Raw genomic sequence first — 27,269 nt, 5'->3', positions numbered from 1 at the left:
CTTCTAAAAAGGCTAATTGTCTCTACAGGTTTTCCTTCTGACTCTCTTTACATTCTATTTCGTCGGTATCCTTGCAATCTTGATTGGCGCACGACGAGATTGGGGAAAATGGGTGTGGAACCATACCCTTGGTTACCCAATCAACATCATAATCGGGTTATGGCAAGAAGGACAAAGAACACGAACGGAGGAGAGACGTCGACGTAATCAAGTCTCACCATCGATTGAGTCCTTCGAAGCAGTTGTCCCTCGATCCCCACCGACTGTGTATCAGGATAGGCAATGGCACCCAACGTTGTATATTCATGGTCTCACTACAAGCGAGATTAGCCATGAGTACAAATCACCGATGGACGAAATCGAAGAGAGCAAAGGACATCAAGTAAGACAAAAGGGTCTATATCACAATTTCTTAATCATAATCATTAACAAACACAGGTCTCCGGACGTTGTCTATCAGACATGGTCTGAAAAGCATCTGTGAACCCGCGTTTTTCTTTCGTTTTTTTTTTATGTTTGTAGTACTAACGGCAAAAGCCGAGAAAAACATTCCTTTATTTCTCTTCATTTACTCCCATCACAGTGTCGACAGATCTGTTTGTCTGCTGTACATCTATCATCTATCCGAATCATGACCACTACATCTGTCACCGTTAAACTTGCCACAGTCCTAGGGATTGTCCTAGCTGTTATCGTCAGCAGTGCGGTTTTTGCCTACATTTGGATTCGTAACCGGCTATCACAGCAACGGACCAGATGGCCCCAGCGACTTTTGGACAGTGGAGATGATTCTGATGACAACATGTACATTCCTTGGGGACACAGCGAGCGACGACTGTCATGTCGATCGAAACTGTATGGATCCATTCCAATCAGGCTCGATATCTCGCAAGACCAAGTTCGTGAACCTCCTCGAACAGTGAAGAGACCTTCTAGCGATGAGTCTTTGGGAGAGAGGTACATGTTTGAGTAAAAACGGAGTATGTCGAACTCTACTTTTTCATTTTATTTTATTTTACACTCAATAATCCAACAGGGGTTGCACTAATGATGATCTGGACTCTGATCGTCTACGAGATCAAACCGACCTTCTTCCCTTCACTGTCTTGCATGAAAAGACATGGCTTGGGGAAGTAACGTTTGAGGAGGGGTGGGTTTGGCTCCGTCATGGGCGTTAACCATCCGGATCAGCATGGCAACACCCTTCCATCATTCTTTTCTTCATTTTCTCTTCCGAAATTTCTTTACAAAAGGTCGATCATGACCTAATGTATAAACACAATTCCGCTCTTTGTTTGATTTTTTTTCTTTTTTGATCATCTGTTTGATCTACTCTCGCTCTCTTTCTTTAAATTTATATACTCCTCAATTCAAAAACTTCTTTGTTTACATCGAGGCTACAGTACCGATATACCGGGTTATACATTACCTAAAGAAAGTAAAAGAAAAGGGGGCAAAGCGAAAAACATACCTTAGTTGTCTAAGGTGCGACATCCAACCTAAATCCGGTTATACCTGGAAAGGGCTCAAGATCTACCTGAAAAACCCACAATGCATGAATGGCAAAAGCCAATGCACATCATGGACTTGTCGGGCAGATCACTTCACGAATTCCGGTCTCCAAACAACGAGAATGCCATGAGGCATTCATGATCCATACCTAATTATGACTGATCGAAATCAAGACATTAATCCAACTTGGAAATCTGTTGATGAATTGTCAAGGCAGTACAAGCGCCCATTGAATTCATCAAGCAGATCGCCGAGGTGGTTAAGTACCATCAGTCGATCGCGGTGGGAAAAATTACATCGCAATCTTGTTGCAATGGAAAGAAAACGGTGATCCGGCAGGGCCAGATACGCCGTGATGAGTGGAGGACGACACATGTACAAAGTAACAAGGGGAATAGTTGTAAGATCCGAGTGGCAGAGGGAACAAAACAAAGGACCTTGAGTAAATAAGAGTCGCGTCGGAAGTCCGCGGATCGGAAGGAAGTAGAAGTTGCCAGGTAGTTGAATTGAGGAGTGACATCTGGAAGTCGAAGCCGAAGGCGGAGAAATAAAGGAGTGGATGCATAGGGAGAGTAAACGCTCAATCGGGGAAAAACCCATAATCCGAGGAGAAGGGGAACTTCAGGCGGTGCACAGGATCCGAACGATAAATCCGTGCAGACATGAGAATACTGAGAAGAGAACCGAGAGTTGAGAGTCAGAGTAAAAGGCAAGGGTTGATGAGTTGACATGTTGGTAATCAAGTTAAGCGGTGCGAGAAGCGCAAGGCGAGATTTGATGAGTTGATGCGACGGTAGTCAGAGCCAGACTGCGAAAAGGATGGAGCATGAGAGATTTGATGAGTTGATGCGATGATAATCAAGCCAAGGATCTGTGAGAAGCGCGAAAATGATGGAGAAAGAAATAGTAGAACAATGGAACATGAGGCTGATTAGTGTAGAGAGAATGAGAAAAAGGGGGAAAGAACTAAAGACGCAATCAAACCCGCGAAAAACGGACAACCAAACTAGACAAGTGAATGAAGGAGACAGGAGAATTGATGACAGAACATGAGGAAAGGGAGTGATAGACGGAAAAATGAGGCTGAGCCAACAGATTGAGAACGACTAGGCCGATTGAACGTGTAGCCACCCGAGCGTAACGATAGGTTCCCAAGGAGGATGAAGACAAGAGGAATAGAGACATCGAACTATAAAACTGCAGCACCAGCAGGGGTCGATGGCTCAACAAGCCTTCAGCGTCTAACATCTGAACATCTGAAAGAAACTTATCAATATGCAATTCCCAAACACTCAAGTCGTTTTCAAGACCGTTCCGGTCATAACCGCCAGCCAGACTCCAGCTATCCCTAAGACCCTTTTCCTTGGTGTGTAGTCAACTGCTTAACATGATGCGAGAAGGAACTGACGAAAGAGAATGAAGGAACGGGAAATCCCGAGGAAAGCGAAGTCGACGAAGAAAGTACTACATTTGGATCCGACTCACCTATGAATTCAGTTCAATGGGAAACAGATTCTGAATTAGATTTCCTTTTGGAGAAAGCCCAGCAAGGATTCCAGAAACGCGACGGAATTAGATCGGATATTTTAATGCGTGGGAAGGAAGTATTTGACCTGGCCTATGGATGTCCAAGTGATTCCAGCTCGGACCTACCCACAACTTCTTCTTCAAGTGATCAGCCCATGGGTAGTGCCGCTGCTAAATGGAATTACCGAAACCGGTCCGTTTCCGCTCCCATTCCGGACAAACCCGAATTCCCGCTTCCCAATTTAAAACCGGCATCACCCATACTCAATCATGACAATGCTGAACCCGTTTTTGAATTCACCCCACGTACTCAAGTAGGAGTATCCCCCGCATTTTCTGCTTTACTTAAAGAAAAGATGTGGAGTGATTATAATCAGGGATATCCGAAAGGGGTAAAATTTATTAACGTGGTATTAAACAACCATCTAACTCAGTTAGAATCCGACCTGGATAGAACTTGGAAAACGACCCGGGACTGTCTCAATCTAGTCCAAGACGAAATGGATCTCCGAGCGAATCCGCGTCGATTAGGAAGTCTATTCAAACCATATAAAGTCATGCCGATGATCAAAGATCTTGAAGAGGTAATGGAATTGATCTTCGGAAGGATTCTCTTGGAAGCTGCAATTTGCTCCGAGTATCATGTGGTAAAGTCAATGGAGTTCCATTTATGGAATTCTTGGCGAATACTCCGGGAACATTTGTACCATGCAATGATGCATCTGACTACTCCACGGAAAAATAACCCACTGGCATTCTATCGCGAATTTCAAGATCGAATCTATGGAAGAGTCCAGCAACTCAACTTGGATACATTGGAGGAACTGCAAGTGGCGATGGAAACTTATCGGTTGGATAATAGGGTATTATATGCAGAAGAAATATGGCCTGTAGAGCGAAAAGAGGATTGGTGGAGGGAGGAGTATAATACCAAGGAATAGTGTCGACCTGAAACTACTCCTGGAATTCCCAATCACAAGTATCAAAGGTCGAAAACCTGTATAGCCGCAAATCTATGTTCCCTTATGCATTTTTTTATGACTTTCTTTTATCTGATGAAAACATAGAAAATTCAAGGAACGAATGGTTAGTGTACCGGACAAGTTCAACCTTGAATAAAATTAAACCTCGAAAACAGAAACAAAAACATTGCAGAATGAATGACCATAAATGCGCACGTGTTCCTCTGCAATCCAATATGCTATTCCTTATTTTTATCCTTATGCAACTATGGACTGATTGACAAATCAGGGACTATAAAGCGGCAACACATGGTTAAGCAACATATGTGTACTTCTTGTGTTAGGAAAACTATGGAACCTACCTCTCCATATACCACTGATCCAAAAGACAGCCCAAATTTCTCTAGCAACTTATTTCCACCCCGATAACCGATTCAAAAACTACTCCAGTGACACTGAAAACCCAGAAACGAGAGAATTGGCATGAACAACAGGGAAAAATCAAGAGTCAATTGACTAACAGGAAGAATGGTTGCAACAACATGGTCAAGAATTAGTGTGAAATTGCAAGGGACTGCAATTATCCCGCTGTGCCTGTTTGTAGGAGAAATAATATTCAAAGAATAAAACAATGATCTATCAGAATAGTCAACGAACAGGTGACAAGTTCAGACGTTTAACAGATCTCATGATCTTTATGAGACTGGACAGACATTAGAAGATCATTATAAAATATCTACACCCATGTAGTATGAGATTTAATCTACTACAATCATGCCTAGAACTTGACATAGGTGTAATATTCAAAGAATATATCCCTACAACAAGAAAATAGCACATAGACGGCAGAATAAGAAGGAACATTGGGAAAGAAATGTAAATATCTCGGGAACCAGTAAACTTTTGACTGTAATCTTTTTACCATCTGGAAGGACTGTTTCTTAACTTTATCCACGGTTTTGTTTCATTCTAAAAGCTTCAAAACTGACGGAGATATCGCTCAAACGGCGAAACACCTTATAATTCATATATATTTATTTGCTAATTCTTACAAAAGGTAATGTGACTCAAGGGAAATATATTGGCGCCCGGGAGTCTGGCGGACCGAATACCATATGATAGAGTATTCCCCGGCGCGGGCGGACAGTTTTTGATCGCATCAGAAGAGGAGAAAATGCTAAAAAACCGGATCTTGTATATTTTCCCATGATTCATCAAAACTTTTTGATTTTAAGCCCAAATAAATCGGAACAAAGGAATGATTGATGATCTGGATCTCGGATCATAAGCATGAAGTGATTCAGAAGTCCGCGGATCAGTTAATTAATTGGGAAGGCTCTAGAACATTAGTAATGATGTGGCTTCACAAAAAGGGGTCAATTAGAGAACAGTCTAGAAAGTTCCTTTATAGCCGAGTCATTTCTAAAGATAACCGTTCGTAATTAAGGCGGTGTAGAGCATAGCTTCAGCGCTACAAGATCCCGCTGAGATCGGCCCAAAAGACAAAGAAATGAATTACTTATTGCTGAGTCATGTCCTAAGTCCATTATTAAGCTTACACAGCCCAACCCCCTATATCATTCTAGAACTATCTATAATACAAATGTAGCACATGTAACTAGTGCGAGGCGTGGGAGTAGAGAGGCCTCTGAAAAGCATAAAAGGCCACCGCTTCTGCCCCCTCTCAAACCTCAGGTAGAAATAAAAGTTTAATTCTCCTCACCAGTGGTTGGTTCGTTTGCTCCAAAAGATAAAAGCAAATATTAGTTGTTAGCTAATATAAAACTAACACGTCACTCTAAGCGTGAGTTAGGGTCAGTTAGACACAGCTGAACAAAAGTGTCATAGTGAGAATTAGTGAGAATTTGGTGGAGGGACTTCTTAATTGAATAATCTCTCAGCAATACTTGGTTATCACACCACAGGAGAAAAGTGAGCGATCCTGAACCTGCTAGATAACTAGCACGCACTCTAAGCGATAGAAAGAGCAGTTTGGTCACTCCTGTATTGAGTAACATTTATTGCGGAATTATTTTATTAGCAGTTTTCCTTCAGTAAATTATCAGGAAAATCACATCCTACTGAAAAGTGGTAAATATAGGTGTAATATTGACTAGAAATCATAGTAAAGTCAATATAGAATTTTATCCGTAGACGATCTATACATCAGGTGAGATCGTTGGGGGGTGTTTATTGTTGTTTAGACAGTGAACAATCATATATTTGGCAACCAAAACACGGTCAGTACGCAAATCAGCACAAACTCTAATATCGTTATTGGACGTAGGAAACTGGTTACATAAGGTGATCCAGCTCCGCTCCTTCACCGCACAAAGAATCCGCGCAGTTGATGAACCCACGCCGATAAGACAACCAGGAGACCCACGACCCTTGTCCTTATCCCCAGAGGACCTTCACGCGATAACCCAGCTGATCAAGGACCAGCTTGTTGAGAACGGGAGTGCCGTGGAAGGGGAAGAACCCTGCGAAGAGGGTTTTTGAAATGCCAGTCGGTGAAAGCTGCACCCCAACTGGGCGACTCGCCTGTAAACGCCTCAAAAAACTGTAAATATCCGTGTATGAAGGTCGAAATCGAACCTGTAAACGAGGCAAAGGCGAGAAAGATTACTAAAGTCGCACAAAGAAAGAAGAACGCGAAAATAAAAGGAGCCGACACATGAAAGACAACGGGGAAGACCCCACGCTCGATGAACATTCTGATCTCACTCAGGTCTGCTACTTCGCTCGCCGCTGTGTCGACGTCTGCGTTACTCGATTCAGGGGCCACGGGAATGTTCGTCAGCAAGGAATTCGTCCGCAAACACCAGCTGCCAACAACCCCCCTAGCTTCACCCATCCCCGTTTGCAACATTGATGGGACTCAGAACGAGAACGGTCCCATCATGGAAGAAGTCGACGTTATCCTCGGTTTTGGGGACCACTCTGAGCATTGTAAACTCGCTGTCGCGAACCTTGGCCAACAGACGGTTATTGTTGGCCACCCATGGCTTCTCCTTCACAACCCAGAGGTGGATTGGGTTCGACAGAAGGTAACGATGACACGATGTCCACCTGAGTGTCAGAGAGCTGTACCCACGAGAGTAGAATCGGTAGAACCTGGAGACGAAGTCTTCGCGGTCCACATGATGTCGACGCGCAGCGTGCCGGAGATTCAGGCCACCACTACCCCTTCTCAGCAATTTGCAGAGAGGGCCCGGCAGGATGGGAAGCCTCCCCCAGAAGGGGTGATCCCTGAGGCCTACCGCCTCTATGAAGACGTCTTTTCAAAGGAAGCATTTAGTGCATTACCTCCACGGAAGCCGTGGGATCATGCAATAGATATCCTACCTGGGGCTGATCTCCCACGGTCACACACCTTCCCTTTGTCCTGAAACGAACAAAAGGAATGTTACAAAAATGGGGCCGGAGGCGCCCATTTTCGTCCGTTCAAGGCGCAGGGAAAGGGAAAGGGGAAGGGAGGTGGTTCATTAGGGTTTACAGATGTTATCACAGGCAGTTTAACATTAGTTGTAACAGGGGTTTTTGGTTGTTTATTGATTGGATAAACTCTATTACTATACAAATCATGTGATACAGAACCCATAAGAGTCTAAAATGGGAAATTCCCATTTCCATAACAAGGAACTTGATGAGTTTCTGCAAGAAAACCTTGCCAACGGCCGCATCAGGCCGTCTAAATCCCCAATGGGGGCCCCAGTGTTTTTTGTTAAAAAGAAGGACAGATCCCTCCGACTTGTTCAAGACTACCGAAAGCTGAACGAAATCACAGTAAAGAACTCATACCCACTCCCACTTGTGTCAGATGTGCTCAACCGTCTTCGAGGCTCGAAGTACTTCTCTGTCTTGGACCTCAGATGGGGTTTCAACAATGTCCGGATTAAGGAAGGCCACGAGTGGAAGGCTGCCTTTCGCACCAACCGAGGACTGTTTGAGCCCCTAGTCATGTTCTTTGGCCTCTGTAACTCCCCCGCAACCTTCCAGACGATGATGAACGACATTCTCCAAGAGTTTATTGACAGAGGTGTTGCCATTTGTTATATGGATGACATCCTACTCTTCACGTCAACTCTTGAAGAACATCGTCAGGTTATCCTGGAAGTGCTAGCCACTCTGTGAAGACACAAACTCTTCCTCAAACCAGAGAAATGCAAGTTCAAGCAGACCCAGATAGAGTATCTAGGGCTGGTGATATCAGAGAATCAGGTAGAGATGGACCCGGTAAAGATCAAAGGTGTCACGAACTGGCCAGTTCCAAAACGAGTCAAAGACGTCCAATCCTTCCTCGGATTTGTGAACTTCTACCGGAAGTTCATCCGCGACTTCTCTGAAATTGCTAGACCCCTGAACGCACTGATGCGGAAGTCCAGACCTTGGAGATGGGGCAGAGAAGAACAAGAAGGGTTTGACGCCTTAAAAAAGGCTGTCACCTCCCTTGTCTTCCCTTCAGATGAGGGGCACTTCCGACTAGAATGTGATGCCTCTAACTTTGCGACTGGAGCTGTTCTCTCTCAGCTTCAAGAAGACCAGCAGTACCACCCAGTAGGGTTTATGTCCCGAAGCCTGAATGATGTTGAGCAGAACTATCAGATCCATGACAAAGAGATGCTTGCGATAGTCCGTGCTTTGGACGAGTGGAGGCATTTCCTGGAAGGAGCAGCAGAACCGTTCGAAGTCTTCACTGACCATCGAAACCTCTCCTATTTCCGGTCAGCCCAGAAACTCAACCGACGCCAAGCCCGATGGTCACTACATCTCTCCCGCTTTGACTTCACACTCACACACAGACCGGGAAGACTCATGCAGAAAGCAGATGCCCTGTCACGACGAGCGGACCACCCATGAGGAGAAGAGGACAACTCCAAGGTCACACTGCTATGCCCCGATCTCTTTCGCATTCGAGCTACAGCAGCTATTTCGCATCCAACAGGAGAGGAAGACCTGCTGCAGCGGATGAGGGAATGCAAGAGCATTGAGGGCTCTGTGGCAAGTGCGACTCATGAGTTAGAATCTGGTCGTGAAGCGCCTTCGGGGTGGGAGCTACATGAAGGGCTTATCCTCTATCAAGGGAGGATCTATGTCCCCCAGGACCCTCTTCTCCGCCATGATGTAGTTCGTGCCCACCATGACACCCCAGTAGCTGGACACCCTGGCCGATGGAAGACATTAGAGCTTGTATCTCGGAACTACTGGTGGCCAGGGCTCTCTCGTTATGTTGCCAAGTACATATCTGGATGTGACACTTGCCAACGGGTGAAATCCTTCCCTGCTCAAAGGACTGGGAAGCTTATGCCAAACAAGGTACCAGATCGGCGATGGCAGGTTGTCTCCGTAGATGTCATAGGAGAGCTCCCCTTATCACGAGGGTTCAATGCAATCATGGTAGTGGTTGATCGTCTGTCCAAAAGGATACATGCCATACCCACCACTACTCAAATGGACTCTGCAGGTGTAGCCCGCCTTTTCCTCGAGCATGTCTGGCGACACCATGGCCTCCCAGATGAAGTCATCAGTGACAGAGGAACAACTTTCATCTCTAAGTTCTCTCAGGAGTTAAGCAAACTCCTAGGTATTAAACCCACTCCATCCACTGCCTACCACCCCCAAACAGATGGGCAAACAGAACGAGTCAACCAAGAGATTGAAACCTACCTCCGGGTCTTCATGAACCACAGGCAGGATAACTGGGCAGACTGGCTACCTATCGCTGAGTTTAGCTACAACAACCGCATCCACTCGGCCACCCACCACATGCCATTTGAGCTTGACACAGGTCAACACCCACGCATGGGGATAGAACCCCCCAAGACTTCAATGGTGGAGGCAGCTGGAGACTTTGCATCACGGATGGCACAAATGCAAGAGGAGGCAAAGGCAGCCCTAGCACATGCAGCCAAGGAGATGTCGAAGTACTATGATAGGAAACGAGGCGAAGCACCTGAATACCATGAAGGAGAGAAAGTGTGGCTCAGCGCACGTAACTACCCAACCAATCGGCCGACCAAGAAACTAGACCATAAATGGTTAGGCCCCTTCAAGATCCTGAAGATAGTCTCACGAGCTGCACTGAAACTCCAGCTCCCCAAGGGATACCGAATGCACCCCGTTGTGTCAATCTCAGATGTTCGTAAGTACCAACCAGATGAGATAGCAGAACGCCCTGCACACCCAGAACCGAGTCCCACCATCATCGAAGGGAGCGAAGAGTATGAAGTGGAGAAAATCCTCGACTCTAAGTATATCCGTCGCCGACTCCATTACCTCGTCCAGTGGAAGGGCTACCCCAGTTCCGAAAATAGCTGGATACCTGACCGTGATACCCAAAATGCGCCAGACCTCATCACAGAATTCCATCAGCACCACCCTTCCGCTCCTGCCCCACATGCAAACTCAGCCACTCCGAGATGTAGTGGCATAAGGGGGGGGTGATGTCAGAGTACAGCCCGGTTAAGTCCGGACTGCTTACACACAACTGATGACACACCTGCCCCATACCCGCACAGCCTGATCATCATCCCTGGACTGGCACAGACATTTGTTATATTTCCTTCTGCAGAGCAGCCCCGCTTCACCGGGTATACCGACTTTATCATTCCCTGGGTAGCGAGTGAGGAAGATAACTTTCTTCTCTCACTTCCCCTCGCTGCTCAGGTATGTTGTACATAGTATATACAATGATATGATCTCACTTCCCCTCGCTGCTCAGCTGGAATCCCTATCGCAATCCGCTTTGCCGGGTTCCCCCATTGAGACTGACCCTGTCCCCCTCAGCCTCAGCTCCAGCGAAGGCTCAGGATCCCTCGACTTAGAGTCCGAGCAGCTTGGTACCCTGACAGTGGTGATCTCGTTTGAACCTCCCAACTGACCTTCCTTCGTTCTCTCCTTCAGCATGCTTCCCGCACCGCATGCTCCAGTCCCCAGATCCTACCTTCATGTGACTTCTGGGTATCCCCGGAAGTTTTCGCCATATTGGGGCCACTGTGGGAAAGTGAGAAGTTAACCTTCTTCTCACTTTCTTACCCACAGTAGTCCTGCCCTGAGATGGGCTGTGTTTACAGGTTGGACTGTGGACTGTAGAGAGGGGTCACGGGGACCCAGGGTCCGTCCCCTGACAACCTCCACCCTGGAATCCCATTTGTGTTTCTGTCTCTGGAACCTCTGGTCTTAGCTCCAACCTTGGACTTTGACCCCACCTCTGCTTATACCCATTGTATTGGTTATCCAATTCCATTTATTTACCTTTGCCAATATTCCAGAGTTTAACTTCCAAGTTCGGACTTTCCAGACTTACTTTGGACCTTGCAACTATTGCATTGTCCCATTCAATTCCACTATTCTCCCTCATTCCTATTTGGGCTGCTGCTTCTTTCTATTCAGTCAGCTAGCCATTCCCCACTCCCTTCCTCCTTCCTTCCTCCTTGGGCCTTGGCTGTAAGGAGTGGTAACCCCACCCCTTAATTCCTATCTTCATTCTATATGTGTCTCATAATAAACATGTATAAACAGTGTATATACAATAATGTGGGAATTTGGGAAAAGGAACAGAACTCCTTTTCCTCCCCATCATTGATAATTAAAGCTCCATACAGCTCAACTTTATTGATGACCTGAGGATTGAGGAGAACTGGGGTTGGAACCTACACCAACCCCTTACATTGGCCCTTCACTCCTCCTTTGGGAAACACCATTGAGTCAAACCCTTGACCCTCAGTGTTGTTCCCCCTTCCAGCTCCCTTTGTCTACTTCCAGACTACCCTTGTTCCTTTTGATTCCGGACCCCTCCTTTATATGTATATACAATGTACTTAGTAACTGTTGGAATTTGTACACGTGGTCTTGGGAACCTAAATGCTAAAATATGGACATTCTGGGAGTCAAACCGCAGAACCCTGCATAGGTACCAAGAGTGTGTTACCATTACACTAAATGCCCGCATTAGGCGGAGGTGGTTTCTTACACACCCCCTTCACATTGGATTGAGCCCGTGATCCACATGTGACCCTAACCACCAGGCTTCCAACAGCCCGTGAGCCGTCACCCCCTGAATTCATATTCAGGCCGGACTTACTGCTAATCTCCTACATGTCCACATCATGTGGTCTGAAGCAGCCGGATTTGGGTCCTTAGTGCTCTGAGCTACACCCCCTGAAACTTTGTCAGGCCGGCTAATTTAATGCTTGACTTCACGTGCCCATCTCACGTGGCAGCAACCGGATTTGGGTGTGCTCGGTGACTTCCGTAGAATGTCCACCATGTTGGAATTTGTACACGTGGTCTTGGGAACCTAAATGCTAAAATATGGACATTCTGGGAGTCGAACCGCAGAACCCTGCATAGGTACCAAGAGTGTGTTACCATTACACTAAATGCCCGCATTAGGCGGAGGTGGTTTCTTACAGTAACTTGTGGCCTCAGTCCAAAATCAACTTGATTCCCCCCTAAGAGACTTCCCCTCACTAGATCCAAAATTAGGGACCCCCAGGACAACCAGCAATGGCACAGCACTCCACCTGAGTTGCTGAGGCCAAGGTCCTTCCATGCTAAGTCTCTGATTCCATTCTGGAATCATCTGAATCCACCATATCTAATAGTGAGTCAGGGTGTGGACTTGGCAACCAGAAGTGACATACCATCACCTGATTTATGAATGGTTTGGCAGCCCAGCAGTTCAAGAGGCCCAGTCATTTGGCAGTTCAGCAGTTCAGTCCGAACCTGGTTCACAGACTCTCAACATCATGGAGCACCCGAACCAAACCATTCCTGAACCAGAGCTGAACCGAACCATGGTTCAGGCACATGCTGGTCTGGTTCATGGTTCATCCATGGTTCAAACCGGTTCGCCATGAACTTCAGCACCCCCAGTTGCCAGCATTGTGCATGGACAGTGAGGTTGGACAGCCACAGGCATTTGCAGTTCGACATTGCAGCAATTTTTCTTAGTAACTCACTTCATAAGATGTACATGTCTCATCTACTACCACATGCAAAATGCATATAATTGTTTACCATTCTGCAAGCGCGAGCATATATTGAAGAAGGTGCCAACAATCTGTTGAGCACAAGGGTTACGATGTTGGCTCAATCGTTAGAATGCATTGCAATGTCTCTGGGATGTGGTAACGCTTCCAGAAACGTTATAGCATGTCGGGAACGTTATGACACACTGAAAACGTTGCAACATTTGAGCGAATGTTACAAGCGTTGTGACGGAAATGGCGTTGTAACGCGTTGCAACGGCGATTCCCGATTTCCGACACTCAGACATCTCCCTTCGTTTGCCGACCTCCAGATATATGCGTTAAAATTAGATGCGTAGATTTTTTCCGTGTTAGCTGTAATAAAGGTATTCTCGCAACTATTAAGGCAAGGCAATCTATTGGGACTTCTTCCCAGGCTTCCGGGGAACGTTACCCTCTGTCCCTCATTTTTTTTCTATTGTTTCGAACTCAGGGATTCTGAACCCAGGGAAAGGGGGCTCACCGAGCTACAGTGCTTAACATCGCGCGTATGTTTCGATCATGTACCTATCCAACTATGAATGCTGGAAAAGAAGCAACAAGTCGCTTCACCCCGATGGGATCGCATGCGCTACTGTCCGTAGCCAGCGCAGCCCCTTCTAGGAACACTTCCCTAGGCCCAAAGTAAGTCTCTCATTGCGCTCTACGTCTTCACGGGATCTAAAGATCTTGTCAGGGTCATTCTCGTGTTTAGTTGGTGTTAGTCGTATATTCCTTTATGTCTCCTCTTTGCTCACCAGAATTCCGGGTACGCGAATTAGTGGATGCCGAGTTGAAGCATATTTACAAGTATACTGAGGGTTATCATGCCTTATATCCCGGAGCAGACCAAATTATCGTCCGTTCCGATCAAAAATCATTCTGGTATCCAGAGTTCTTAATGGTAAGTTTTGCAACCATGTTTCCGACATGAGAGCGTAGATCCTTTCGATCTTTAGGGACGTACCCTCAAGCCTGTGGTCGATGCACTTCACGCACGCGGGATATACAGTCTCAGGGACTCGTCGTCCAGAGTTTTAGTCCACTCCATGTCCAACGGGTGAGATACATATGCAGAGGCGACATTCGCACACTTCATACTGACAAGGGTTTCCCTTCGTCAGCGGTTGCTTTCAGCTTGTAACACTGACAAAATTATTGGAAAAACACGTCCCTTCCAGCTCTCCTTCCGGAGATTGTGGACTTTCACCATCCGACTCATGCGAATCTACCTCCCCCACTTCTGGTCCATCATTCGTCTTCGACTCTTGCCCTGGTCTTCCCTCTTTCAACGTGATGTATCTCGCTTTATCTATTCGGATCAAGAATCTTTGGCTCCGCAAAGCCACCTATATCCCATTTGGACTCACCCATTACCTCGTGAAACTACCATACCTCGATGCCATTATTCTCGGACCACTCTTTAACCTGTTTGGATACCAATACCCTAGGGTTCAATACTTCGAACAGATGCGCATGCAACTACTAGACCCCAAATTATTCCCTTTAGATGCTCCGAGAGTCTTTTTCTACTCCACGCTGGACGAACTCGTACCTGCGAAAGACGTAGAGAGTCACATCGAAGACGCCAAGAAGGCTGGTGTCAAGACAATCATCGCAAAGCGCAATGAACAATGCACTCATGTCAACCACATGCGAATGGACCCTAAAACGTATTGGGCTACCATTCATAAGTTGTGGATGGGAGAGCATCCCTAAATTTATATGTTTGCCTATTAGTATTCACCTCTCTCCGAGTCCTTCGCTTGTATATTTATGTAATATGTTTGTTCGCATTCGTGTAACAGCATAATTTATTCCAATAGAAAGAATGTCACCAGGAAGGTGTCAACACCAGGGAAGAAGCCAGGCTATTGAACCAATAGTGCGATGTGCTTCAACTCGCTGAGTGATTTGTACCATCAGTGATCGAACGGATTTCCTAGGAAACGAGGAAGCGGACGTACTTCTGGACTTGTTGCCCAACCAGCATAGGTGGATATATCTGGAGTTCCTCATCCTTGGCCCCTAATTCTGCAACGGATTTCAGGCTCTCTATCGGCGCGAGTTCACTAATATGCAGTTTCGGGTTCAGAAGATTCAACTCAGGCCATTAGCCACTTTTCCCTTACTAATCAGAAGATAGGTGCCAGAAGAAAGTGCTCGAGATACGTATCAGAGGGCGTTCAGGGCGTTCCCGTCGGGTTCGCTCCACAGCCTGTGAGAAAGTGTCACCATCCCGTGAGTCAAGGCCGGAGAAAAATGCGAACATTTGGATCGCACCGTTATTGTTGCTTGGTTGACAACAACCTCATGATAGCCAGCTTTGATGAAACCTCCAGTGATGTGCTGTCAAGAACTTATGAGCCGCTACTTCAATGATCACAGAGCCCGAGTACGAAGCACCTCCAGCTGCTTCCCAGCCTGTACGAGTAAATACTGCCCTGGTGGGACCTAAGGCAAAGATTATTTGATGCTAGAAATGCTGCAATTAAATGATTCCACCTTGACAGCAATTCGATTGCCTGTGTTGCGCGCCCAAATATGAAGACCAGGATACCTGGACCGACCATGAATAGTTCTAAAGATGTTCAGTATCAGAGTCGAGACAGATTCAACGTCTAACATGGAAAACACACAAAAAATTCAAATCTGTATGGAAACCAGCCAGGATGGTGTCTTTCTCCCCGTAGCGACCCAAATCGGAGGCCGTTGGAGCTAATAAATGAGGGCTACATTGGCTGTTTCAACGACGGTGGAAAAAATTGTTCAGGTGCATTTTCGCACCCGTATCTTCCCGCGTCAGTAAAGATGTTTTGATCCAGACCCAAGCCAATAGCTGCCATTTGTGCCACACCTTCGACGCTGCCAAAAGATTGATAATGAACGCCATCGTTAGTGTGGTCACGACTTACGCTTGCTTCATGGCTTTTCCCCAAGTCTCTAATCTCGTTTGCCAAACATCCGCAAAATGGCGGGGAACCACGTTGGGCATATTAAGGGAAGGAAACTTTGTCTCGTATGGCGGAGAGGTTTGCATCTTCCAGAAAAATCGGCATTTGGGGTCTGCGTTATGCCCTAAAATATCCAGTGGACGTTCCGAAGGTGCGAGCTTTTCGATGACTTTGAGGCATGAGTCGTCCGAAGCACATTTTGGCCGTTCCGTGTTCTCAAGAGTGACGCCGACTTGGTACCCATATTCTTGGCGCTCGTCTCGCCTGAGAACGGAACCAACGTAAACAAACCAATTCCTCCTGCACAACAAGAGCACGAACTTCAATTCCTCCTGAGGTTGCGCAAAATAATCCTCCAACAAATCCAGGAATTGCTCGTTGTCTGCTTCGGTTACTCTTGAATCCTTCACTACAAGTGCTCCATACCGTACCAGCGCATCAGCAGTCTAACAACACGAAGTAGTTCGGCCGAGATGGACTAAAGGAGTGCGAAAGAGCTCACGTTCTGTGCTTGCTGCCTGGCTTCAGGGGAGTTGATTTCCTTCAAAAATATGTCTAGGTCAACAACGGGTAGCGAGCTGATTGTCTGGTCCATAATGTGCAGAGCAAGCAAGAAGCACAGTCCCGACCGCTTAACCCGGATCCCGACCCGGTCGGCGCCAGATTGAAATTAATTCAATTGCTCCCTCATGACATCACTATGTCTGTCCCCAATGCTAACTACACAACCTCCTTACTGCTAATCGTTAATTGTACAAGAATTACATGACAGAATGGAGGGGTAGATGCAGAAATTGCTAATGACGTGTCTTCAAAGCTTCGAACCGCCTCAAGAGATCATCATTGTCATCGCCATCGTCATCACCACGTCCGTTAGATTTCACACTGCTCGAATAGGGGGGAGGTTGCTTTGGAGGCGAGGGGAAAGTAGTAGACTTGTTTGACTCTGGACCTGCTGTGGTAGAAGCTTTCGGCAAGATATGGCGCGCAGGTTTCACGGAAGGGTCGCCTTTATCCGATGAGCTCTGGTCATTGCGGGCTACTGCCCCCAACACGATTTCCGGAGGTTGATCGTGGTTCAAGTCTGACAAAGCTTCAGCTCCGGGAGCAGCATTCGGCGGCACCGTAAACGTCCAAGGAAGCCCGTACCCTTCAGCAATGGTGCCAAGGTATGCATCGACAAGTGATGAAGGTGGTGTCTCTGTTTTCAGCTTCCCAGTAATCTTCACAAGCCCATGAGCAGTTGCTGTCCACTTGATGAGCAAGACTCACTCTTGTCGAGACACAGGAATCTTTGTTTTCCATCACATTAACCGACCAATCCCTTCCAAACCTGGTCATGAGCGATTCTCGCACGAAATGGAGCTCTTAAATTCAGTGATAGGTGGAGCAGACTACAACATAACGTTGAATCATCAAACCTTTAATCTCTGTCCGATGGGCAGAATGGACAATCCCAATGATTACCTCGCTGATGCTTGGATCGGGCTCCCGAAAACCACTATCCGTGTATGCGTTAATACCCCCCAATTGACCGGGGACATATCAACTCTCACCTGCCATTTTCCAAGAGCCCGAACCGCGCTAATAAGATTTCTGAATATAACTCTAGAACCTCCAAAAGTTCGATGTAGGTATCGTCATGGATGATTGTTTCCACTTTAATTCGAGCAGTCTCGAGCTTTTTGCGCTCGATGAGCGTGGCGATATCCCTTCGAGCAACCTTGGTTTAGAGGTGACCACCCTTGATCGTCACCCAGGGGATGAACTTGCCTTAGCTAGTGCCTCTTTCTTCTCTTTGAGGGTTTGAAGGCGCTGAATTGCCATCCTGTGCGGACCGATCCCCATTCACTTCCAGCTCGGACGAAATGGCAAAGGAGCGCCGAGCCCAACACAATGACTGCTCACCGGAGGTGCACCTGCATTGAATTTATCTTGAGACCGCAATGTGATCACAAGGTGTCATCCTTTCCTCACTTTAGTTCTGACTGGATTCCATAGTGGCATGTTGCCCTCCTACTCTTTGAGCGAGACCGATGAACGCCGTAGATTGAATGAACACAGTAAGCGCGGACACGGCAGTCTCCATATGTACCATGGGCCTGAAGCACCACCAACGCGTTGCATTTTCCCTATTGCGTGTGTTTTGCCGAGTTTGGCGTTCTTTTTTTGAAATATTAGGTTGGACGAAAGACAGTCGTTGAAGAACCATGGCGTCCATCGGTATTGATTTCGGTCCGTTGGTTCCTGCTCATTATTCACCGAAGTCATCCTGAGCATAGACCCCTCCTCCACCATTAATTAGGGACATCAACTAGCGCGATATCGATTTTCAGAGGCGGCAAACCAGGTGACTACATCGACCGTCACGTCGGCAGACGCACGGGGCTCATCGATCGCGCTAGAGATCATCCCGAACGAATACGGGAATAACAGGACAGCCTCCTTTGTTAGTTGGGACTCTCTGAGCAAAATTGTTGTTGGTATGCCATTCCCAATCGCCCATGTTATCTCTTCTCATTCCATCTATCGGACGCAGGCGATTCTGCCAAAGATACTGCCTCTACGAACCCAACTAACACGTCAGTCGTGGATATTTCGTATCGTTACCTGTTTGTTGACGATAGCCTTCTCTAGTGTGACGTCGTTGAAGACAATCCTTGGGAGAAAGTTCAATGACCCACTAGTCAACAGTTTCGCCACTGCAATCCAGTACAAAATTGTTGATAACGGGAATATCCCATTCATCAAGCTGACGTATCAGCAAAGGGATGGCACCCCGACCCCATTGATAGTAAGCCACGTCTATTAGCTCCTGCATCAGTTTCCCTTCAGCATCTGTCTAGTCACTTGAAGAAGCCGCCACCAGGCTTTTCGCTGAATTCAAGCGATCCGCCGAGCTCTACTTGCGAAAGCCAGTGTCAAACGCCGTCGTCACTATCCCCGTATATTACAGGACAGCGCAGCGGGAGGCCCTCAAACGTGCAGTGAAGGCAGCGAATCTCAATATTCTGCGGTTGCCTTACGAAGCAAGCGCCATTCTCACCGCATACGCATTCCAGCATCGGGCCGCAGGCCAAGACGACTACAACGTCGCCCTTGTTGACTTCGGAGCGGGCTCACTGCAGGTAGCCATTGCCAACATATGGGAAGGAATCGCGGAATTCAAAAGTGTAAAAGGCAACCCTGAAATTGGGGGGGATATGATTGATCTGCGCCTCCTGGATATGCTTCTTGGCGACATTCATCGGAAACTTGGGATAGGTAGGTGTGGAGTTAGTTCTTAGGACACTCAGCTGAACATTTTCAGATCTCCGCCAGGACCAACCATCCCTACGGCGTTTGCGTAGTGCATGCGAGCGTGCCAAACGAGAACTCTCATCGCAACTGGTCACATCGGTCGAAATCGACGCACTACCTGGGGGTTTTGACTATCAGTCGGACATTTCAAGAAATAAGCTGGAAACAATATGCACTGATCTGTTTGTTTCCATGACGGACACCTTCGACTCAGCTCTAAAAGGGGCCAAGTTGGAAAAGAAGGACATTCTAAAGGTTCTTCTGATTGGTGGGTCGTCGAAAATGCCCGCCGTGGTGGATAAAGTATCTGGTTGGTTCGGGCGCGACGCAGAGAAGCTGCAAGACACTCCTCAGCTTGCTTCTTTGGGTGCATCCATCCTAAGTGGACCAGCCCCTGATGAGCCCCAAGACGATGCTCCGACTGAGCAATTCTTAGCCTTGGAGGTCGCCAACACCGCCATCGGGTGAGCAGATCCTATATTCTTTTCAGTCACTTCTCTTGATACCGGAATCTAGAGTTGAAACCCTTGGCGGAGCTTTTACGCCAATCATTCCCCGAAATATAACAATACCCACCAAAAGCACGAAATCGTTCGCAACCGGTCTCGATGGTCAGACACGATTCATTATAAAGGTGTACGAGGGCGACCGGGCAAAAGCAGCGGATAATACTCTTCTCACCGTTCTTGATATCAATGACATACCCCCCGCACCGAAGGGTTCCGGTATTGGAGGCGCCAATACCGTGGACGTAAGAGTCGAGATCGACCACAACCATGAAATCACGATCATCGCCGCCCACCGAGCCACTGCTCGCGAGTTTTCATATCATCTGAGCCATGAGGTGATTTCGTATGACTGGAGCAAGAAATTCGGAGATTCATCGTTGTACGCTCCATTGGCCGTCATTGCAGAGCCAAACTTTGTGAGAGGTGCGTAGATAATTGTGTGGCCACACGGTTGGGGGCTCAGATGCATTCCTGTAGGATATGCAGAGCGTGCTATGTCTCCCCCACCCGGATTTCCGCAACCACGGCCCTCAGGTAGTGCGGATCCGGTCCCCATCATCCCCCAAAGGGACACTGCACGTGAAGATCTCGAGGCGTATGCCCTCGGCCTTCGACATGCTTCCTTGAAGCTGAATGAGGCCAGCGTCGATGGTCTTGACTTCGTTCGACGAGATGCGGCGGCCGGCCTTACTTCCTCTTCTGTGTATGTGGACAAGCTGAAGGAGCTCAAAGCTCTATGCAAGTAAGTGATTGGGACCCCTTTGATCACACAGCCTGCTGACATCCTGGCGCAGCAATCTATTGCATGATTTTGGGGCGTAATACATATTACCAGTCACTCTGAATAGCATGCTGGCTCTCAGACAAATTATTCCCAATACATCTTGCAGTCCCCATACAGACACCATGTTGTACAAAAGTTTTTTTTAACACTGATACACCCCAAGACCGATTGTTGCCAATGAAATTCCGAAAATTAATAAGAATCCGAGCCGTCGAATAGCCCACCTCCCGAAAAGTCGACGTTGGATGAGAAATCTGAGAAATTCTGCATCATGCCTCCAAAGTCGAAGTTGTCCGTGAAAGAAGCATTGAAATCAAATGAGTAGTCAGTTCCGCCATTCGGGTCGCCCCCAAGATTCATCTGGTTAAACATATCAGTCATCTGGTCGGTAGTCCCCTGATTTTGGTCGTCGAGTTGGATCTGAGAGGGGTCGCCATAAAGCCCATAGCCGAAGGCATCGGTGCCTGATCCGCCGGAATTGTCGCCATTATTGTTGCTGTGATTGCTATGATGCTGATAGTGCTGCTGGTGCTGGTGCTGGTGATGTTGTTGTTGCTGTTGGTGCTGATGCTGCTGCTGCTGCTGATGCTTGTTGTAGACGCCGTACGCTGTTTGAAGGAGCTGAATAGCCGATGCGGCCCCTCCTTGTCCAGAGGATGCCGCATTGTTGGGCTTATAGCCCGAGTTCGGCTGCGCCTGCTGCTGATATTTGTTGTAAACGCCGTACGCTGTTTGAAGGAGCTGAATAGCCGATGCGGCCCCTCCTTGTCCAGAGGGTGCCGCATTGTTGGGCTTATAGCCCGAGTTCGGCTGCGCCTGCTGATGATATTTGTTGTAAGCGCCGTACGCTGTTTGAAGGATCTGACCAATCGATGGGCCTCCTTGTCCGGACTGTTGAGGAGATGCCGCATTGTTGGGCATATAGCCCGAGCTCGGCTGTGCCTGAGAGTTAACTTGACTGGACACCGGCGGTTTATTAATGGGTTGCTGGTTTTGCGCAGATGGGTAGGCAGCACCCTGCGGCAAATGCGGAGCTGTGGGAGGGAACACGGCTCCATTCGAATACATTGACTGCGGCGTTTGCTGGGGGCCCGGATATGTATTCGAATGGTGTGGGGCATGGTTACCTATTGCACCAGTGTTGGGGGTAGTAGAATATGCGGGCCCTTGATGGTAAAATGAACCACCCTCGACCGAATTCAGATAGTTCTGTGCTTGGGAAGGAGCTGGGATGTTTGGGTGCACATTATTGTTAGGAATGGCGGAAGGAGGTGAGGACACTCCAGGAGGGCGGTTAGTCCCAAATGTTAACGGGTTTTGAGATGTGTTCAGACTAGGATGCCCTTGATAATATGACGCAGCTTGTCCCTGTGCCGAGGGAGGGTGGCTGGACTGCACCTCAGGGAGAGGCAGATTTTGAGACCCTGGTGGAGCAGAGAATGGTTGAGGATGGGCTGCTGAAGCATTGTTAGGACTTGTACTACCAGGCGCACCGAGATGCATCGGTGCACTGTGGGGGGCCCCACCAGAATACATATTCTGGTGCTGAGCCAATGGTTCGGAATGAGTCGAAAAGCTGGGAGAAGCAGGGGACAAGGTCGAAGATGTTTGTTGAGTTGTTGTGCTATATGATAATGGGCTTCCGGAGGCTGCAGTATTTTGTGGGCCCATATTTATAGCAGAAGCTATCGCTCTCAGTCAGCCAATAGTCACAAACGAACAAAAAAAACTATATCCTTACGTGAAGCATATTGAGGGGTTTGATAGCTTCCTGGCTGTCCACCAAGACTCTGATAGCTAGTTTGGCTCGCTTGGGTTGGCGCGGGCATCGAATTTGCATGATGGGGGGGCATACGGGCCTGCGCAGTATGGGGGGGTTGCCGGACGTTCATGGCTGCTGGCGCTGCCGCATGCTGAGGCACCATGCCTTGCGTCTGCGCTGACTGTGGCAATGCCGATGGAGTATGAGTTGGAATCTGGTTCAAATCCAAGGACGGAGGCAAGGTGCTGGAATGATGAGGCAACGAAGGATGAGAAAGGCCACTGTCCCCAGCAGTAGGGGTCAGAATGGATGGAGAAGATACATTTGAGATTGCAGGCTGGTTCGGGAGAGTGGCAGTTGTAAATGCAGTACCAGATACAGCGCCTCCGGGGTGAGCAGCAGATCGCATCGCTCCGTTTTGATAGCCCGAGTGAGGCGATACCGGCTGGCTATGATTCTGGGTTACATGATTTGAAGAGACGGGAGCATGCTGGGACCCTGCTGCCTGAATAGTTTGGGCTTGGGACGAACCCGATATGGTGCCTGAAGGGTGGTGCGGGGGGCGGTTCCCAGTAGTTCCTCCAGGCATTTCAAAGCTAGGAACCAAACCCTGATGTGACTGAAAGAGAACGGAGCTATGAGACCCAGTATTTGCATAGAAGCTCGCAGCTCCTCGCACGGGACTTTGGACAGAATTCGAGCCATTTGGAAGAGAGCTGCGTCCTGAAGAGGAGATCAAAGGCTCTGCATGGATGGTCGGATTAGGCCGAGGCGATGACTGTCCGGGATGAGACAGCCGATTTGGGCTAACGACCCGCTCAGAAACAGTCCCAGAACTCGTCGGACCCGATGAAGCAGATCGCGCTGGTGTCGCGGTCATCGCCACCGAGATGGATTCTTGCCTATATGTGGCGTGAATTCCACCTTCGGATGGACGTCTCGTGTGGGACGTCTCTCCAACTTCTGGTAGCAACTGGTATCCGGGTGGTGCAGAATCACCCAATTCAAGGTGTTGATTGGGAGGTGACTGATCAGCGGGATTAGAGTTGGATGCGGCAATGTTGAGACCAGAAGAAGAGGTATAAGGATTATCGGAAACATCAACTATATGATTGCCAAGTGGAGAAGAACCCTGTGCCCCAGCCATTAGACGGTCATCGACTGAGTGAGAGGGCTCTACAGGAATCGGAATGTATGGCGGTAAGGCATCAGCCTCAGGCGCTTGATCGCTCAATTCCGCAGGATTAGTCCTCTCGAAAAGATATTCTTCTTGAGACACAATGGGCTGAGCCACTGCATTCGCTGCAGAAACGTATCAGATTGCGACGGATAAATGGGCAAATTTGCTTCCTTATACCTGAAACCACCGGTGGACTTTCAGCGAGGGGACTACGCTGGGGGGGCAGGGAGACCCTTGGACCAGAAGCCATAACCGCGGAACGAGAACTAGAGTTCATATTAACCGCACGCTCCTGCTGCCCTGAGCTCGTCCTAACACCATAAAATGCCTCAACAGTTTTGGGAGAAAGCGACGTTGTGATATTGGGTACGCCGGAAGACTGCAAAAACTTCAGCAAACGTGCAAAGGCCTGCTCAAACTTCGTGGCATCTCGTTTCGCTGAGTTCATCGCCTGCCAGATATCGAAAATCTCTGCGTTGTTGGGGACTTGGTTATGAAGATCCCACATTGCCGTGCGCAGTTTAAGATCATCGTTTCTCGTAGGCCGTGCGGAGGCATTCACCCTTTGAGTTGCAAGAGACGCTACAGCGGACAGGGCTGGCTGTGACATTGTCGATGTAAACCTGCAGAGATTGAAGTTCTTAAGCGCCTGGCATCACAATGAGCCGGCCGGATCCTCCCGCGGCACAGCGTAAAGCCGCTCAGGCCCAGAGCCTCAGTGCTTCGGCTGTAATTTGTACCTTTTTTCAATATTGCTGGCGGAGACCGCCTGACCGGCAAGTTCCCCGCTTTTTTATTTTCCTTATGTAGGTATTTTGGGTGAGAGAATGAAATCTTTTGGTACCCTCTAAACATTGCATAACGTGTTGAAAACAAGGAGATGGGCAAGAAATGGCGGACGGGATAATTGTGGGAAATGAAGCCCATTTGAGGTTGAGGACCCGAGTTACATACAGAGTAGCTTTGCATCGGGCAACGCCCTTTCCCACGCCGCCATTAAAATTATCGTTCTTGACCACATATTCGGCTGTCATAACAATATAAGACAACACCATTACATAATAATCGAACGCTTACAAAGGAGTGAAGAGTGGAGCAGCGACGAGTTCGGATAAATAGGAATAAAACATATATTACCTGCTGCTCGAGTGAATTGACCAATAGCCAGAGCGCAACAACAGCATTCCTCTGTATTTTGAGTGTGGCTTTGGAGCTCGATGGCCATAGGCACTCTCGCGGCAAGGAACTTCGACACGGAGACCATTGGCACCCTCGAACTCGGGACGACGCAAGCTCATACTGGCACGCGATTGTCGGACTGATGCACAGAACAGATAGGGAGTCCTAGTCTAATATTGTATTCTACGGCTGAACACATGCAATCCACGATACGAAGCTCTTGTGCAACCCGGTGACGACCCGAAGACGTGAGAATCAATACCTTAATTTGATCGGATAATCGAAACAAGCCTTAGATTACGAGGCTCATGACTGTAAATGTTTGAAGATTTGCTACATCAAAATGGACCTGCCGGGTATCTCTCATGCGGCTCCCTTGTCATTATCATTTTTCACAAACTCGGCATAACCTGTGGCTACGTCCTGCAGTTCAAGTTGGGTCATGGCCTCATTCAAATGTCCAATAGCTTCCAGCTGGAATGGATCGACAGAGGAGACTGGTGGGGCAAAAGAGAGAGGCCTCGACAGCGAGGGAGTGGAGGACCCAGTGGCGCCAGCAAACCGGCCGCTTGACGTCAAATCCCCAGGGCTTGGATACCGGTGAGCATCAGGGTCGCCCTCAGCGCGTTGTATTAAAGACGAATGATATGATGGAGTCGTAGTTGCAGGCAGTTGGGAAGAGTATGGAATCCGCTGACGGAACGTCTCACGCTCCATTGGTCGGCGTTCGATAGGGGCTGGAGGGATAAACGGACTACCAATTGGTCCTAACGGGCTTTGAGAAGCCTCGAGAGAAGGATCCACCCCCTCAATTGAGAGGGCACGAAATAACTCAGATCTAGCTGAAGACGGCATTATTGCTGTTTGGAGCGCCGGGTCTGCATGGGGAGCGAGAGGCGCTGAACGAAGGAATTGGGGTGGCTCGATGTCGACTGTGACTCTAGTGGAGGCAGGGGAGAGCAAACTGGCAGCTGGAAACGAGTTGTAGTGGGGGTGCTCCGATGGGGTCCAATATTTTGATGCTGAACTTGGTGATGTAGATGCCGACGAGACAGTCTTGCTCAAACTACCTGGGTCATCTGAACGCTGCTGTGGGTGCATGGAACACAAAGGGAGGTTGGCCGCCACATTCGGGAGGCTAACAGGCACGCCTCTGTTGGAGCTGGCCGTCTGTTGAAACATATGTCGCTCACTTTCGGAATGAGTATAACGGCCCATCGCATCTGGATGCGCCAACTGCCCGACGTGGGTCAGTCCCGACTGCTGCGGAGGCGGCTCAGAGAAGGCTCGTGACAGCACCTGAGGGAATGGCGAGCGACTTGCTTTTTGGGATGATTGGGACCTCAGCGGTGGAGCACCTATCGGCAAGGGAGACGAGCCTGATGAAATAAACCCTGGGCGTTGTGCTAGGATGCTTGCCGATCAGTGCACCAATATTGAAGGTTACAAGATTCCTGGCTTACGACGTGTCGAGCTGGATCCCTGTGCGGGCACGGTTCGACGTAGTCGGGGTGGTTGTTCCGGGGAGGCACCAATTGAGATCCCCCTGTAGTTGCACCAGTCAGAGTCGATGATAGAGGGTGGGACTGAAATGCTTGAAGAGAATACACATTCGGAAGAGAAGTCTCGCGCACAGCGGGCGGTTGAGAAACATGCGGCTCAAATCGGCCCTGCGGCCGGCGAACCTCCCAGGGGGCGCCAGTAGGAACGTGCTCTATCGCGGGCAAATCTGAGAGAATGCCATGCACCGCTGCAGATGTAATGGCACGCGGACGTTGATGAAACATTGATTGGTTCTCGTCGCCTTCGGCAGCGGGAAGGTCGGCCTGGATTGGGAGCGACATGGTCAAGGATATCGGTTCTGATCCTTTAGTTGTTCGCGCCTCAATATAACACGCTACAAATGAAACAATAAGCCAAAGAAAACGCGGAACTTACCTGGATAATCCCCTATCTGTGATAAACGCTCGTTACGGAGTAAACGGCGTAAGCCATTTGTAGGAGATTCACCACGTCGAAGCGAGACGGTGAGCGAGTCTGGATGTCTCGACACTATCGGGGAGCGTGATGGCAGGAATTCTTCCCTGGAAACCGGTGCTGCGGTAGTGTTTTCAGGCAGAGACGAGGACTGAGCGCCCAAAGATGCGAGATGATCACCGGCTGATGGCGCGAGGGCCATGGATGTTGGTCCAGACGGAGAAGATGATGGATGTGCCTCCAGAAAGGCAGACAAACGAGCGAGGCCTTGAGAAAACTTGGCAGGTGCATTACAAAGCTTCCAAATCTCGTACATCTCTTTCTGGAGAGGTCCCTCAAGAATAGAATAAAGATCCCATAAAGCTCGCCTAAGAATGGAGTTGTCGGGCGAGCGGAAGGCTGCGGATGGATTGACGCGCGCTAGGAGTAAGCGCACCCTGAGTAAATGATCATCAATTGTCGCCATGGGAGAGGTGTAAAAGAGCAATTAGGACGAAAGCTCGCAAATCTCTTGCCAAACCCTAAAAGTGCATCAGAATTCATTACCAGCCCAAAAGCAAGCTAAAAGGGAACCGAAGGGCTCACAGCCGGCCGGCTAGTCTTTCCATC

The 27,269-nt window shown here is 48.4% G+C and overlaps 10 protein-coding genes, 1 non-coding gene and 1 pseudogene across 12 annotated transcripts; 4 read left to right on the top strand and 8 right to left on the bottom strand.

Annotated features, from left to right (window-relative positions):
- Positions 1-631: 631 nt before the first annotated feature.
- EI90DRAFT_3014245 (uncharacterized protein) lies at positions 632-1,962 on the top strand (the record flags this gene model as incomplete). Its single annotated transcript, XM_039056759.1, has 4 exons — positions 632-957; positions 1,037-1,150; positions 1,404-1,438; positions 1,730-1,962. The coding sequence occupies 4 exons, from the start codon at positions 632-634 to the stop codon at positions 1,960-1,962; spliced, it is 708 nt and encodes a 235-aa protein (XP_038919341.1).
- Positions 1,963-2,787: 825 nt separating this feature from the next.
- EI90DRAFT_3119764 (uncharacterized protein) lies at positions 2,788-3,980 on the top strand (the record flags this gene model as incomplete). Its single annotated transcript, XM_039063245.1, has 2 exons — positions 2,788-2,878; positions 2,935-3,980. The coding sequence occupies 2 exons, from the start codon at positions 2,788-2,790 to the stop codon at positions 3,978-3,980; spliced, it is 1,137 nt and encodes a 378-aa protein (XP_038919340.1).
- A 7,898-nt stretch (positions 3,981-11,878) lies between these two features.
- EI90DRAFT_t79 lies at positions 11,879-11,951 on the bottom strand (annotated as a pseudogene). The gene has a single exon. The product of its transcript is annotated as a tRNA-OTHER (tRNA).
- A 367-nt stretch (positions 11,952-12,318) lies between these two features.
- On the bottom strand, positions 12,319-12,391 carry EI90DRAFT_t78. Its single transcript has one exon. It is a non-coding gene; the product is annotated as a tRNA-Thr (tRNA).
- Positions 12,392-13,251: 860 nt separating this feature from the next.
- On the top strand, positions 13,252-14,799 carry EI90DRAFT_184658 (uncharacterized protein). The gene is made up of 6 exons (XM_039052261.1): positions 13,252-13,362; positions 13,470-13,660; positions 13,713-13,735; positions 13,798-13,919; positions 13,975-14,075; positions 14,140-14,799. Exons 2-6 carry the CDS (start codon positions 13,527-13,529, stop codon positions 14,732-14,734), a joined length of 975 nt encoding a protein of 324 aa, XP_038919339.1. The 5' UTR covers positions 13,252-13,362; positions 13,470-13,526; the 3' UTR covers positions 14,735-14,799.
- Positions 14,800-14,886: 87 nt separating this feature from the next.
- Positions 14,887-16,619, bottom strand: EI90DRAFT_2969118 (uncharacterized protein; the record flags this gene model as incomplete). The annotated part of the gene is made up of 11 exons (XM_039055639.1): positions 16,472-16,619; positions 16,291-16,415; positions 15,931-16,233; positions 15,803-15,880; positions 15,655-15,747; positions 15,521-15,596; positions 15,422-15,469; positions 15,299-15,364; positions 15,148-15,233; positions 14,983-15,087; positions 14,887-14,920 (listed from the first exon to the last, which is right to left on the bottom strand). The coding sequence occupies exons 1-11, from the start codon at positions 16,562-16,564 to the stop codon at positions 14,887-14,889; spliced, it is 1,107 nt and encodes a 368-aa protein (XP_038919338.1). The 5' UTR covers positions 16,565-16,619.
- A 9-nt stretch (positions 16,620-16,628) lies between these two features.
- On the bottom strand, positions 16,629-18,023 carry EI90DRAFT_3279924 (regulator of Vps4 activity in the MVB pathway-domain-containing protein). The gene is made up of 7 exons (XM_039066722.1): positions 17,947-18,023; positions 17,878-17,888; positions 17,743-17,797; positions 17,526-17,692; positions 17,391-17,470; positions 17,242-17,336; positions 16,629-17,192 (listed from the first exon to the last, which is right to left on the bottom strand). The coding sequence occupies exons 1-7, from the start codon at positions 17,974-17,976 to the stop codon at positions 16,767-16,769; spliced, it is 864 nt and encodes a 287-aa protein (XP_038919337.1). The 5' UTR covers positions 17,977-18,023; the 3' UTR covers positions 16,629-16,766.
- EI90DRAFT_3046045 (Hsp70 protein-domain-containing protein) lies at positions 17,948-20,778 on the top strand. Its single transcript, XM_039059451.1, has 10 exons — positions 17,948-18,204; positions 18,275-18,319; positions 18,375-18,452; positions 18,509-18,551; positions 18,607-18,763; positions 18,816-19,233; positions 19,280-19,733; positions 19,786-20,201; positions 20,256-20,520; positions 20,573-20,778. Exons 1-10 carry the CDS (start codon positions 18,180-18,182, stop codon positions 20,598-20,600), a joined length of 1,929 nt encoding a protein of 642 aa, XP_038919336.1. The 5' UTR covers positions 17,948-18,179; the 3' UTR covers positions 20,601-20,778.
- Positions 20,659-24,189, bottom strand: EI90DRAFT_185151 (uncharacterized protein). The gene is made up of 4 exons (XM_039052264.1): positions 24,067-24,189; positions 23,682-23,990; positions 22,304-23,626; positions 20,659-22,247 (listed from the first exon to the last, which is right to left on the bottom strand). The coding sequence occupies exons 2-4, from the start codon at positions 23,950-23,952 to the stop codon at positions 20,755-20,757; spliced, it is 3,087 nt and encodes a 1,028-aa protein (XP_038919335.1). The 5' UTR covers positions 23,953-23,990; positions 24,067-24,189; the 3' UTR covers positions 20,659-20,754.
- A 361-nt stretch (positions 24,190-24,550) lies between these two features.
- On the bottom strand, positions 24,551-25,100 carry EI90DRAFT_3046044 (uncharacterized protein). Its single transcript, XM_039059450.1, has one exon. It carries the CDS (start codon positions 24,766-24,768, stop codon positions 24,559-24,561), a length of 210 nt encoding a protein of 69 aa, XP_038919334.1. The 5' UTR covers positions 24,769-25,100; the 3' UTR covers positions 24,551-24,558.
- EI90DRAFT_3046042 (uncharacterized protein) lies at positions 24,931-26,760 on the bottom strand. The gene is made up of 4 exons (XM_039059449.1): positions 26,622-26,760; positions 26,216-26,550; positions 26,131-26,165; positions 24,931-26,097 (listed from the first exon to the last, which is right to left on the bottom strand). The coding sequence occupies exons 2-4, from the start codon at positions 26,525-26,527 to the stop codon at positions 25,047-25,049; spliced, it is 1,398 nt and encodes a 465-aa protein (XP_038919333.1). The 5' UTR covers positions 26,528-26,550; positions 26,622-26,760; the 3' UTR covers positions 24,931-25,046.
- Positions 26,270-27,268, bottom strand: EI90DRAFT_184152 (uncharacterized protein). The gene is made up of 2 exons (XM_039052260.1): positions 27,234-27,268; positions 26,270-27,181 (listed from the first exon to the last, which is right to left on the bottom strand). The coding sequence occupies exon 2, from the start codon at positions 27,124-27,126 to the stop codon at positions 26,581-26,583; it is 546 nt and encodes a 181-aa protein (XP_038919332.1). The 5' UTR covers positions 27,127-27,181; positions 27,234-27,268; the 3' UTR covers positions 26,270-26,580.
- Between the last annotated feature and the right edge of the window lies 1 nt (position 27,269).

The sequence above is a fragment of the Cantharellus anzutake genome, assembly GCF_015039405.1.
Source record: "Cantharellus anzutake strain C23 chromosome Unknown EI90scaffold_11, whole genome shotgun sequence".
In the NCBI taxonomy this organism is placed as follows: Eukaryota; Fungi; Basidiomycota; class Agaricomycetes; order Cantharellales; family Hydnaceae; genus Cantharellus; species Cantharellus anzutake.
This window is presented reverse-complemented; position numbering and strand designations above follow the sequence as displayed.

Excerpts from the sequence above, each read along its gene's own strand:
- EI90DRAFT_185151 (XM_039052264.1), bottom strand. The coding sequence starts at position 23,952 with ATGAACTCAGCGAAACGAGATGCCACGAAGTTTGAGCAGGCCTTTGCA. Across the intron at positions 23,627-23,681 it reads AAGTCCACCGGTGGTTTCAG|CGAATGCAGTGGCTCAGCCC; the intron begins GTATAAGGAAGC and ends ACGTTTCTGCAG. Across the intron at positions 22,248-22,303 it reads AACCCCTCAATATGCTTCAC|CTTCTGCTATAAATATGGGC; the intron begins GTAAGGATATAG and ends TGAGAGCGATAG.
- EI90DRAFT_3046045 (XM_039059451.1), top strand. The coding sequence starts at position 18,180 with ATGGCGTCCATCGGTATTGATTTCG. Across the intron at positions 19,234-19,279 it reads TCATCGGAAACTTGGGATAG|ATCTCCGCCAGGACCAACCA; the intron begins GTAGGTGTGGAG and ends GAACATTTTCAG. Across the intron at positions 19,734-19,785 it reads GTCGCCAACACCGCCATCGG|AGTTGAAACCCTTGGCGGAG; the intron begins GTGAGCAGATCC and ends ACCGGAATCTAG.
- EI90DRAFT_184152 (XM_039052260.1), bottom strand. The coding sequence starts at position 27,126 with ATGGCGACAATTGATGATCATTTACTCAGGGTGCGCTTACTCCTAGCG.
- EI90DRAFT_3046042 (XM_039059449.1), bottom strand. The coding sequence starts at position 26,527 with ATGTCGCTCCCAATCCAGGCCGACCTTCCCGCTGCCGAAGGCGACGAG. Across the intron at positions 26,166-26,215 it reads CTACAGGGGGATCTCAATTG|GGATCCAGCTCGACACGTCG; the intron begins GTGCCTCCCCGG and ends GTGCCCGCACAG. Across the intron at positions 26,098-26,130 it reads CGTCGTAAGCCAGGAATCTT|CATCCTAGCACAACGCCCAG; the intron begins GTAACCTTCAAT and ends CTGATCGGCAAG.
- EI90DRAFT_3046044 (XM_039059450.1), bottom strand. The coding sequence starts at position 24,768 with ATGGTCTCCGTGTCGAAGTTCCTTGCCGCGAGAGTGCCTATGGCCATC.
- EI90DRAFT_3279924 (XM_039066722.1), bottom strand. The coding sequence starts at position 17,976 with ATGCCACTATGGAATCCAGTCAGAACTAAA. Across the intron at positions 17,471-17,525 it reads GGGCTCTTGGAAAATGGCAG|TGGTTTTCGGGAGCCCGATC; the intron begins GTGAGAGTTGAT and ends ATACACGGATAG. Across the intron at positions 17,193-17,241 it reads ATTCCTGTGTCTCGACAAGA|ATTACTGGGAAGCTGAAAAC; the intron begins GTGAGTCTTGCT and ends GGGCTTGTGAAG.
- EI90DRAFT_184658 (XM_039052261.1), top strand. The coding sequence starts at position 13,527 with ATGTTTCGATCATGTACCTATCCAACTATGAATGCTGGAAAAGAAGCA. Across the intron at positions 13,661-13,712 it reads AACACTTCCCTAGGCCCAAA|GGTCATTCTCGTGTTTAGTT; the intron begins GTAAGTCTCTCA and ends AGATCTTGTCAG. Across the intron at positions 13,736-13,797 it reads CATTCTCGTGTTTAGTTGGT|TGGATGCCGAGTTGAAGCAT; the intron begins GTTAGTCGTATA and ends TACGCGAATTAG.